Genomic DNA, 12807 nt, shown 5'->3' on the forward strand with positions numbered 1-12807 from the left:
CAAGGATTAACTTTATATACTGAAAAAATGAAAAACTCCGGTCTGTTATTTTATTGCATAACTATCCCAGAGGATAAAATGAGCCATTTGCAGGAGTTTTCAGAGATGGGGGGATTTCACAGGCCAAGCAGAACAGTGCTGAGCCCTGCCACGTAATGATACTAATGGGAAGTGTCATTTTTGCTTCCCCCTCTGAATGTTTGAGTTTCTGTTTCTCCAGTAAGTGAGGTGATTATTATGTATCAGTCTCTTCCTTTTCATTGTAATATTTACTGAGAGGAAGATTATAAATGAAATGCAATTTGTTCATTCTTTCAGCAATCATTTATTGTCCACTGTGTACCTAGTTCTTGAACACGGATGAGGGGCTCTCTGTTTTTGAGGAATTGCCCTCTAGTTCTCTCTAATCCGGTCTTATATATGTATGTATGTATGTATTTGACAAAAAGAGAGAGTGAGCACAAGCAGGGGGGGCAGCAGAGGGAGAGGGTGAAGCAGGTTTCCTGCTGAGCAGGGAGCCCGATGCGGGCGCGATCCTAGGACCCTGGGATCATGACTCAAGTCGAAGGCAGGGCCCCGCCCAGCGCCCCTAAGCAGTTCTTGAATCACAGGGGCCCCCCAAGGAAGAAGACCTCTTCTACATAGTGAGGACGGGGTCTCAGTCCTCTCTGCATCCTTAGTGCACATTGTGAGAGTTCAAATACATTCACTGAAGAATGAGTGAAACTATATTGAAATGATTCCTTACACAACCCATGAAGCTGGTGTTGTTTTGCTCCAGATGGTAGTCTTTGTGATAATAGGGAGATGTTCAGAAGCTTCTGGTAACTTACCAAGGAGGCAGCAGTGGGGCTCAGACTCTGGGTAGGTGCAGTGCACCGCCTGGTAAACTTCATCTGTCACTGACATGTTTCTACCTATGACATACCTACATACATACGCACCAAAAATGGCTCTCTTGGCCTTTTGGGAATTGAACATTCTGGTTTCTGCCATTCACAAGCTCTCCTACAGAGATAGGGCTGTACAATGCACAATAGCTGCTTATTGTACATTTATTCATAAAAGAAATTATATGCTTTAATGGGGTAGTGAACTTGGGGGTTCATATAGGCCTCTGGCGGTACATACCTCTCAGAATGTCCTAAGTCTCCTTGTTGCATATATATATATATATATATATATATATATATATATATATATAATGTTTAAAGATTTTATTTACTTATTTATGAGAGACACAAAGACATAGGCAGAGGGAGAAGCAGGCTCCATGCAGGAAGCCTGATGTGGGACTCGATCCCGGCGACTCTGGGATCCCGCCCTGACCAAAGGCAGATGCTGAACCGCTGAGCCCCCAGGTGTCCCACGTTGCCTGTATATAAAGCCAGGCTCTAGTCTTCTATATGTGAAGTCGAATCTTTCATATATAATTATCAGCATAATGGGGAAGCATATATAGTAGACTTGCCCACTAATAACTAAGATGAAACTACTGCTTTTTGTTTTTTATTTATTTTTATTTTTTAAGATTTTATTTATTTATTCATGAGAAACACACAGAGAGGGGCAAAGACGCAGGCAGAGGGAGAAGCAGGTTCCCCAAGAGGAGACCCATATGGGACTCAATCCCAGGACCCAGGGATCACAACCTGAGCCAAAGCTAGACACTCAACTGCTGAGCCACCTAGGTGCCCCTTATTTCTCAATTCTTGCCAAGTGTAAAGGTAGAGGAAAATTTTTCCTGAAAAAAAAGGAAAAAATTCTTTTCCTCCTGGTTTTCACCTTCTAAATGCACACATTTTCTCTTTCTTAGATTCTTAAAGGAAAAAAGAGTTATTGAGAGGCAGTCCTGAAACTTTGAACATAATACATGAGCACAAGAAAACAGTTTTATTTGGGAAAAGTCGTTTGTTTCACTGAGAGTTTAACACTTCCATGCCAGGAAAACCCCAGAAGTAAAGAGAAAATGGTATTTCTGATGAGGTCAGGGACTTAAAAGTGATACAGTTAGCAAGATTAAAATATATAGGATTTCCAACATACTTTTTTTCAGAAACATAGCCATCCATCTTTTTTTTTCCTTTAGCCATCCAAAACATCATTATCTGTTATTCTTTTTTTTAGATTTTATTTATTTATTTGATAGAAAGTGTGTGAGAGAGAAAGAGCATGAGCAGGGAGGGGGCAAAGGAAGAGGGAGAAGCAGATTCCCCACTGAGCAGGGAGCCTGACCAACTCTGGCTGGACTCCGCTGGCCGGACCCCAGGACTCCAGGATCAGGACGTGAGCCGAAGGCAGATGCTTAACTAACTGAGCCACCCAGGTGCCCCCAGAGCATCATTTTCTTTCTTGGTTGATGTCAAACTAAGGAAATGCTAGCTTTGGAGATGATTTTTGAAAAAATTAGAAGCAACTGGAGATTTGTGTTTTGAATGAAAATGCTTGGAAACTCTAGTCAGAACCTCGTCTTGTAGTGGTGCTATCCTTGCCGTGCTACAAATACTGGTAAAAGTCTACATCAAAACTTGTGGTAATAATAGTGGCTAAGCAGTACCTATTAGGCTAGCTATAATTTTTTTTTAAAAAGAAAGAAAATAAGAAGTATTGGCACTGTTGGTGGGAATGTCAAATGGTGCAGCTCTTGTGGAAAACAATTTGGCGGTTTCTTAAAATATTAACCATACAACTAGCATGTAACCAGCAAGTTTCCTGCTAGCTGTATGTCCATGTCATAGCAACATTATTCACAATAACCCAAAGGCAGAAGCAATTTGAGTGTCCATCGACTGATGGATAAACAAAATGGCTGTGTACATACAATGGAATATTATTCCCTAAAAAAAGAATGAAATTTTGATATGTGCTATAATGTGGATGAACCTCAAAACCACTGTGCTTTTTGGGGCACCTGGCTGGCTCAGCTGGTGGAGCATGTGACTCTTGTCTCAGCGTTGTGAGTTTGAGCCCCACATTGGGTGTAGAGAATACTTAAGAATAAAATCTTAAAAATAAAAGGGACGTCTGGGTGGCTCAGTGGTTGAGCCTTTATTGCCTTTGGCTCAGGGAGTGATCCCGGGAGTCCTGGGATGGCATCAGCCTCTCTGCAGGGAGCCTGCTTCTCTTCCCTCTTCCTATGTCTCTGCCTCTCTGTGTGTGTCTCTCATGAATAAATAAAATCTTTAAAAAAAAAAATCTTTAACCCCCCCCAAACCCCAAATCCACTATGCTTATTGAAATAAGCCAGACACAGAAAATATAATTGTACTTAGAAAAGGTATAGCTAGAATAGGCAAGTTTGTATATAGAGAGTAGAGCAGTAGGGGCTGGGGGGAGATGGGAATGAGGATTGTTGTTTAATGGGCACAGCTTTGTTGGGGCTGATGACAAGTTTAAGTATAGATTATGGTGATGGTTACCCAACATTGTGACTTGATTTCGATGCCACTGACTTCTATACTTATGAACAGTAAAAATAATAAATATCATGTGTGTATTTTGCCACAATGAAATAATGGCTAAGCACTATTCTAAGTGTTTTACAGGTGTTAATTCATTTAATTAATAATGTGCTTGGTGAGGCATAGGAAAGAGCATAGGTGTTCATTCCACTTCTGGTTTGGCTGCTGATTTTGGGCCTAGAATCACGTATGTAAGTGCCATTTCTTGGTTACTGAATGTATCTATGTTAATAATTTGTTAGGATGTAAATTGTAATCTGTTTTAAACTTTTTAAACTCCTGGATGTTTCACCTGTGAGATCCAGTTCAGGTCTAGTCTGTAGGAGGAGTTTTCTGTGTAGGACAAAGCACTGAATGTTACGATGGAAACCGACCCAATTTGTATAGCATCTTCGTCTCCCCTCACCCCAATCGCAATATAGTTCTGGGAATGATGTGAAATAGTAATGATTTAGAGCAATGGTTTTCAAAAAATTTTTTTTTAATTTTATTTATTTTATGATAGGCACACAGTGAGAGAGAGAGAAGCAGAGACATAGGCAGAGGGAGAAGCAGGCTCCATGCACCGGGAGCCCGACGTGGGATTCGATCCCGGGTCTCCAGGATCGCGCCCCGGGCCAAAGGCAGGCGCCAAACCGCTGCGCCACCCAGGGATCCCAGAGCAATGGTTTTCAAAGAGTGGTCTCCAGACCAGCAACATGAGCATGCCCTGGGAGCTTGTTAAAAATGCAGATATTCAGGTCTCACCCCAGACATACTGAACCAGTAAGGTACAACAATCTGCATTTTAACAGGCCTCACTCAAGTTTGAGAACTAGTGATCTAGAGAATAACTAGTGTTGTGTTGGTGGGGGAACCATCTAAAAGTCAGTTTAGATACCCAGGCTCACTTCATGAAGAGAAGACCTAGATTTATAAATTGAGTCTAGTACTGTAGGAATAGAGCTGGTCTGCACTGGATGGAAGCTCCAGGAGTTATCTGATTCTGGACTAGATCTGTACTAGGCCATGGTAAAGGAAGAGTGAGACAAAACTCTCAAAAGATCAGCATTTACCATGGTTTCTCTCAGCCATAGAAAGCGCCTGTATCTACTTGAGAAATAGAAATGGAACCGCAATATCTACATGGTTAAAACAACAGGGCATTGAGACACCTGATGTCCACTGCAGATGGCATTCCCTAGAGAGACGCTTGGCTTCCAAGGGAGTACTGAATGAAAGGAGACGCAGGCTGTTCTGATTCAGCCAGGAAAACCTGCCAACTCCGACAAGGCCATTCCATAGGGAAGCTCATGTTACTGCAATGTCAGTTGCCCTGATAATCTGGACCTAGGAGTTACTAGATTTTACTGTCTGCGTCCTGCCAGGAGCTGAGCCCAGTTCTAATTGGAATTGAAAGTGGGGCGCTGCAGTGAGGACAGCCAGATTGCGGGCAGCTTTTCTGGGCCTCGTCCTTTGTAGGTTTGCAAATGGCCTCTTAGGTACAGTAAGCTGTTCTACCGTTTTATGTGCATGCATACATTTGCCTGGAGTTGATCTGATAGCTTCCTTAGGTTGGGAAGTACTGATCCAGTAAGTATGAAATGGTTGAGGCCTGAGATGGCTGACATTGCCAAACTGTTTTCTGGCCAGCTGTATTCCTTTTGGGGGTAGTGGAGCTGCAGGTTATGGAGACATGTATGGAAGGAAGAGTCCCAGGTTTTTGAGTATGTGATGAAGACTCAGGATTTGGTTACCAAAGCACAAGGTGTGGGGCCTATCTCAGGCAAAAAGGCAAGGGGCTAGTTAAATCTGATGTAGATTAGCAGTAGCAAGTCTAATCTATAGGCTAGGGCCAGATTAGCAACAGGTCTGACATCCCAGGTCCTAGAGTTTTAAGCTAGAAATCATCTGGTTACTCCTTGTCAGATCCGTGTGCCATTGGCAAAATTGAATTTGAGGTGCATTTGGGAAGAGATCAGAGGGGAAGGGGGAGAGAAAGATGGAGAAAAGGAGATGAAGATAAAGGGAGAAATGTTTTAGTTATTGAGAAACAGAAGCAGTTGATGAGTAATTTCTGTTGTATGAGTGGAAGAACCAGAGAACTGGGAAGGAAGGAACTAGTTACTGTGTTTTTTTTTTCTTTTCCCCTAGTTTCTATGTTTTCCATATTCTGATCTTTTCCTGAATTGATTCTAATTTGCCATTGACCTTAAAATTTAGCACTCAGGACTGAAGACAGCCTTACAAATAAAGTCTGATAGGCCTCCTTGTTTTGGGCTTACTTGCTTTGGACACTGTGCTTCTGTAATGTGTTCCAAATTCGCAATAATTTTGGCAGTCTTAGCAAACTGTTGACTCATAGGTTCAAGTCAACTGAGATCCCTAAGTCTTTTTTTTATGTGTTTCCGTTACATTTTTTCTGGTGCTTCTAAAATTGACTTTCTTGCTCTTATTCTATATAAATTTTATTTCGTTAGATTTCATGTGCACTGTACAGTTTTTGAACATTTTGTGCCCAAAACTTTACAAATACTACCTTTTCTCCCACCTTACAATGATTCTGTGAGGTAGAATTCTGCTTTTATAGAATAGAAATTAAGGCTCAAAGAAGTTAAGTAATTGGCTTACATTCAAAACAGTGAAGTGATAGAATCTGGTATATAGATCCATCTGACTCCAAAGCCTCTTGCTTTTTTTTTTTTTAAAGAAATATTTATTTATTCATGAGAGACGCACACAGAGAGGCAGAGACACAGGCAGCGGGAGAAGCAGACCCCATGCAGGGAGCCCCATGCGGAACTTGATCCCAGATCCTGGGATCAACACCCTGAGCTGAAGGCAGACAGTCAACTGCTGAACCATCCAGGCGTCCCATCCCGCCTCTTGCTTTTATTTTATTTTATTTTTTTTTAATTTTTTTTTTTTTTATGATAGTCACACACACACACAGAGAGACAGAGAGACAGAGAGGCAGAGACATAGGCAGAGGGAGAAGCAGGCTCCATGCACCGGGAGCCCGACGTGGGATTCGATCCCGGGTCTCCAGGATCGCGCCCTGGGCCAAAGGCAGGCGCTAAACCGCTGCGCCACCCAGGGATCCTCGCCTCTTGCTTTTAAATACCAGTCTTGGCCATTGTTCCATCCTGTTTGGATCTTTTATTTTTTTATTTTTATTTATTTTTATTTTTTGTTTTTTTGTTTGTTTTTTTGTTTTGTTTTGTTTTGTTTTTTTGTTTTTTTTGTTTTTTTGTTTGTTTTGTTTTGTTTTTTGTTTTTGTTTTTTTGTTTGTTTTGTTTTTTTGTTGTTTTTTGTTTGGATCTTTTAGATCTGTGTTCTATTTTATTTTATTTTATTTTATTTATTTTTTTTTTTTTCTGTGTTCTATTTTAAATGTTATTTGTTCTCTTAGCTAAAGTCTCTCTCATATGGTCAGCATGACCCAATGCTCTTACCTAAGTCATTTATAGCAGTGGGACTGGGCCAAGGATGGATGCAGAGCAAATCAAGGGAAAGAGCATGGCCTTGAAAGTCAGATTTGGTTTTGGAATCTTGGTTGTATCATCACAAGTGGTGTGACATGGCAAGGTCCTTAACTTGTCTGGGCCTCTGTTTCCTTATATGTGAAATGCCTTAACACCTACAATGGATCTGTTGGAATGGGTGAATAAAGCATGGATGCAAAGTGCTTTAGGTTATGGCCCATCCTAGCATACTGTAAATAAACATTAGTCTACTTGTCACCCTCCTTTCAGGGAATTCCTTTAAAATTTTTTATTTTGGGGGTGCCTGAGTGGCTCAGTTGGTTAAGGGTCTAACTCTTGGTTTCAGCTCAGGTCATGATCTCAGGGTCCTTCTATCAAGCCCCAAGTTGAGCTCCCTGCTGGAGGAAAGCCTGCTTGAGATTCTCTCTCTTTCTCCCTTAGCCCCTCCCCCAAATGAGCACTCTCTCTCTCTCTGTCCCTCTCTCTCTCTCTCACACACACACACATTATATATATATATATATATATTATATTTATATTTATATTATATTTATATAAAATATTTTTTATTTTTTTATTTTTTTTTTAAAGATTTTTTTTAAAATTTTTATTTATTTATGATAGTCACAGAGAGAGAGAGAGGCAGAGACACAGGCGGAGGGAGAAGCAGGCTCCATGCACCGGGAGCCTGATGTGGGACTCGATCCTGGGTCTCCAGGATCGTGCCCTGGGCCAAAGGCAGGCGCCAAACCGCTGTGCCACCCAGGGATCCCTATAAAATATTTTTCAAAATATCCTTTAAAATTCATCCTACTACCCCAGTCCAATTGATTTTTTTTAAAAATATTTTATTTATTCATGAGAGACACATAGAGAGAGGCAGAGACATAGGCAGAGCGAGAAGCAGGCTCTTCACAAGGAGCCCCATGTGGGACTCCATCCCGGGTCTCTAGGATCATGACCTAAGCCAAAGACAGATGCCCAACCGCTGAGCCACCCAGGCGTCCCTTGATTTGTTTTTTTTTTAATGGACTGTTTTGGGGTATAATGTTTAGTTTCCTTCAGGGCTATCGTATGCCCCATTTGTGGCAGCACATGTAGCTATAGAAAGTAGTGGTTAAGAGCTATACCACAGGGACATCTGGGTGACTCAGGGGTTTAATGTCTGCCTTTGGCTCAGGTTATGATCCCCAGGGTCCCAGGATCAAGTCCCACATCGGGCTCCCTGCAGGGAGCCTGGTTTTCCCTCTGCCTGTGTCTCTGCCTCTCTCTCTGTCTTTCACGAATAAAGTCTTTAAAAAAAAAAAAGAGCTATATCACAAATTTCCATGTGATTAGAAGTAAGTTGCTTAAAACTTTTTGCCTCAGTTTCATCACGTGTAAAAAGTGGGTAAAAATAGTACATACCATAAAGAGTTGTTATAAAATCAAATAAGTTGATATATATAAAGTCCTTGGAACAGTGCCTGGCAGATAGTTCTGTTTATTTTATTATTATTTTTTTAAAGATGTTATTTGTTTATCTGAGAGAGAGAGTGCAAGTGGGGTGAAGGGCAGAGGGAGAAGCAGACTCCTTGCTGAGCAGGGAGCCCAGTGTGGGGCTCAGTCCTGGGACTCCAGGATCATGACCTGAGTGGACGGCAAACACTTAACCGACTGAGCCACCCAGGCTCAGTACTGCTATATAATCTCTGTTATACTAATATCTGTAGGTTACAGAGAATAATGCCTACCTTGTAGGGTTATTATGGCACATAAATGTGTCAACTGCTTAATATTTTGTCAAGCAAATAAATGTAACAAATGGATAGGAGGAAATCTCACTGTCCACAAAGAGATTATGAAACACTTATCAAATACCTTGCTGAGATGTAGATCTCTTCTATGTATCAGTGATTTTCAAATTTTGTCCTATATAAGAATCACCTGGGGAGGGGAGCCTGGGTGTCTCAGTCAGTTAAGCACCTGATTCTTGATTTTGGCTCAGTTCATGATCTCAGGGTCCTTGGGTTGAGCCAAGTCCGACAGCGGAGCCTGCTTAAGAGTTTCTCTCTCTCCCTCTGACATGCCTCCTCCACCAGTGCGCTCTCTCTCTCTCTCTCTCTCCAAAAATAAACAGATAATTTTTTTTTTAGATAGATAAAATTAAAAGAAAAAATTACCTAGGGCTCTTGTTAAAGTGCAGATTCTGATCGAGCAGGTTTGTGCTGAGGCCAGTGCTGCAGACTTCACTTTGAGTAGCACTGCTATATATTCCATTACTTTGTTTTTCGGTCTAGTTGTATTTTTTTTTTTTTTTTAAGACTTGTTTTTAGTAAATCACTTCTGGTAATCACTACTCCCCTTTCTAAAAGCTCAAAGCCCACCTTTTTGGAAAAAGACACTAAAATCCATTGGCCAGGGCCAGGTGTGTGTGCATGTGAAAGATAAATTGTGCACTTCACCAGATTGATGCCAGGCCTGTCAGAGCCTGGGAACTTTTGTAACCCTCAGTAGGTGTCCCCTCTTTGAAGTGAGGACTGTGTTTGCTCATCCTGCTCATCCTCAAGTTTTGATACTTTGCTCATCCTTAAAGTTCTGCAGCACACGTTCACCAGGCTCCCCTGGAGTTCTCCGGATTGTTAGAGTTTGCAGGTCTGTAGGCTTGAACTGATGTGGAATAATTAGGGGCTCTGCTGTGTAGAGCTTTCCACAAGGCTTGTTCTTCCCCTCTTCAAGGTGAAGATTGTGCTAGTTGATAGGAAGATGGAAGAAGAGAAGTTGATCTCGACAGCTTTCAGAGTCCTTTTCGTTAGCCTTAGCTTTATTAACAGGCTTTGCCTCATTCTGGGCAGTAATTTTCCCAGCACTTTTCCTTTAGATCAGAACCACCGTCCTATTATCTTTCTGACTGTGCACTCTTCCTTTGCACATACGTACGTCGGGTGTCTTTTTAACATCTGTACTCAATGGACTATGCTGTGCAACCATACTAGTCTCTTCAGATTGTTCTCTTTTTAAATTCCTATTGATATAATTTATAATTAATTGAATAATTGACAGAATCTGACTTTTGAGAGTTCTTTAAGAAATACTAGTGTTAAAAAAAAAAATACGAGTGTTGGGACAATTGGGTGGCTCAGTGGTTGAGCATCTGCCTTCAGCTCATGGGATCCAGGATTGAGTCCCACATTGGGCTCCTCTTGCATGGAGCCTGCTTCTCCCTCTGCCTGTGTCTCTGCCTCTCTCTTTCTCTCTGTCTCTCATGAATAAATAAATAAAATCTTTAAAAAAAAAAAACAACCAACTTCCAGGATAAAGAAGTAGGATTTAGAACTGACACCTAAAATGATAAGGAGTCACCAGGTTTCAGTGTAGGAGAGGAAGAATGTTCTAGTATGATCTGGAAAGTCAACTCCAATTTATTGACAGACATTCACATTCCTCCTTTCTTTTCAAAGGTCTCAGCTATCAATTGGGAACAGAGATAAATGTTTTTACCAAAGGTGTCCCTCACCCAGCAGGTGCTCCAAATCCTTTAGATTTTGTTTCCCCTAGAAAGATTTTTCAGGTTTCTTCCGGTGGTTTTTTTTTTTTAAAGATTTTATTTATTTATTTATTTGAGAGAAAGTGAGACTGAGCATGAGCAGGGGCGGGGGTGGGGGAGAAGGAGAAGCAGGCTCCCCACTGAGCAGAGCATGTTGCAGGCCTTATCCCAGGACCCTGAGCTCTTGACCTAAGCTGAAGCAGACGCTTCACCACTTCACCGGCTGAGCCACACGCGCCCCTCTTCTGGTTGTTTACTTTGCCTCTTCATTAACCAACTGAAACGGGAAGCAGCTGGCAAGCTGCCTTAAGGTTTTTCCTTAAGAAGAGTGACCACTGGGCCCCCCGGTGGCCCAGCAGTTTAGCGCCGCCTTCGGCCCAAGGCCTGATCCTGGAGACCCACATGGGTCCCACATGGAGTCCCACATGGGGGGAATGGAGTCCCTGCAGGGAGCCTGCTTCTCCCTCTGCCTGTGTCTCTGCCTCTCTCTGTCCCTCATGAATAAATAAAATTAAAAAAAAAAAAAAAAGAAGAAGAAGAAGAGTGACCACCTATTCCCCTCGACTCCATCTGGGAACCTGGATGATCGTGCTCTTGCTGATGGTGAGGAGCTTTCTGCTTATTCTCCAGATCTCTATTTTCTTCTTTTCCTCCTCTGTGTTATACTCTTCTGTCCCTCAAACTCTTGACATGAATTTTCTCTTACGACAATTGAGAAATGTTTACTTCCTTATTTTCTTGTTGAATCATTTCCTCCATTGTCTCGGGGAGTTCTTCATTCTCCTTGATAACTTTTATCTGGAGAGTCAGGTTTTTTGTTTTTTTAAATGCTCAACATTTTATTTTTTTATTTTTTAAAGATTTGATTTGTTCATGAGAGACACAGAGAGAGAGGCAGAGACATAGGCAGAGGGAGAGGCAGGCTCTGTGCAGGGAGCCCGATGCAGGACTCGATCCCAGACCCTGAGATCACGCCCTGAGCTGAAGGCAGATGCGCAATCACTGAACCACCCAGGTTTCCTGAGAGTCAGATTTTTAAGTCTGAGAGGAGCGATGCCAGCCTGTGTTTACTAAACACGCTTGTGACAAATGCTTTCAGCAAGAAAGTGAGAATGGCATAATTCCAGCAGTGCCTTGGAGCATCCCCCTGTTTAGGACTAGGAGTTCCTAAAAGCTGCTATAATTGTTTATTCCATTGTAGAACTCCCTAACTTCTTCCCTTTTTGCTCTGATATGAAGACTTATCAACAAACTGATCATCTGGTGGCATAAAGCATTATATTCAGATGTCCCATATATCATATATATATAAGTCTGGAGTTTTGGTACCATTCCCATTTTTTCATCAGCAAGTTGGTGTTAAGCCTTTCTTCATGGTATCTGGCTTTTATATTTTTTAAAAAGTAAACTGTAATTTTATTTTTTATTTGTTTTTACTAATCTCTGCTCCCAGCATGGAACTTGAACTTGACTCTGAGTTCAAGAGTCACATGCTCTACGTACTGAGCCAGCCTGGTGTACCTGGCCTTAGCATATTTGATAGGATTTATACAGCTTTAAGTTTGAAGTTCACTTGGATCTCTTAATGCATAAAAGGAAGAGATTTTATGTCTCTTGCAATACATGCATACCAGAATAAAGAGACTTCATAATGCGGGGATGTATTTTTTTTTTTAATTTTATTTATTCATTTGACAGAGAACACAAGCAGGGGGAGCGGCAGGCAGAGGGAGAGGGAGAAGCAGGCTCCCCACCAAGCAGTGAGCCCGATGTGGGGCTCCATCCCAGGACCCTGGGATCATGACCTGAGCCAAAGACAGATGCTTAACTGAAGGAGCCACCCAGGCACCCCATGGGGATATTTCTTAAAGTAAGATGATTTTTGAATATCCACTGTGTACTATTCTATGATGAATATTGTTTTAAGATGCTAATTGTGAGCTCACAAAATATTGTTATCCAGATTGCTGAGAGTAGTCCTATTGATTTATCTTACAGAAACAAATACATTTACTGTGTCCTCTGAAGGGACTTGGTATTTGAAATATTGATAGAACCTATGTGGGGAACCATGTTTGCCTACTTGAATATGTCAACCTAGGAATTGTATGTCACCTTTTAGTTTTTAGGAAGTGAGATACAGAATTTATCATAGCTAGTACCTGCACAAAGCAGAAAAATTTTCAAAAACATTAGAATACCCAGTTTCTTGAACTTTTTGAAGGAAAGCATTAAAAAAAGAAAGGATCACCTGGATGGCTCAGTCGGTTGAACATCTGACTCTTGATTTCGGCTCAGGTCATGATCTCGGGGTCGTGAGATGGAGCCCCGCATTGGGCTCCATGCTCAGTAGGG

The 12807-nt window shown here is 41.6% G+C and overlaps 1 protein-coding gene across 3 annotated transcripts in view; it reads left to right on the forward strand.

The window, feature by feature from the left end:
- Positions 1–12807, forward strand: part of PTPN9 (protein tyrosine phosphatase non-receptor type 9) — a 75317-nt gene that overhangs the window by 12229 nt on the left and 50281 nt on the right. The window contains exon 1 of one of the 3 annotated variants that reach the window (XM_041744065.1): positions 11020–11055. The exons of the other annotated variants lie outside the window; for them this stretch is intronic. Coding sequence (XP_041599999.1) covers positions 11035–11055 — 21 coding nt within the window. The 5' untranslated portion in view covers positions 11020–11034. Of the gene's footprint in view, positions 1–11019; positions 11056–12807 lie in introns of those variants that run through there. 3 annotated transcript variants of the gene reach the window in all.

Source organism: Vulpes lagopus, chromosome 2 (assembly GCF_018345385.1).
Source record: "Vulpes lagopus strain Blue_001 chromosome 2, ASM1834538v1, whole genome shotgun sequence".
Taxonomy (NCBI): Eukaryota; Metazoa; Chordata; class Mammalia; order Carnivora; family Canidae; genus Vulpes; species Vulpes lagopus.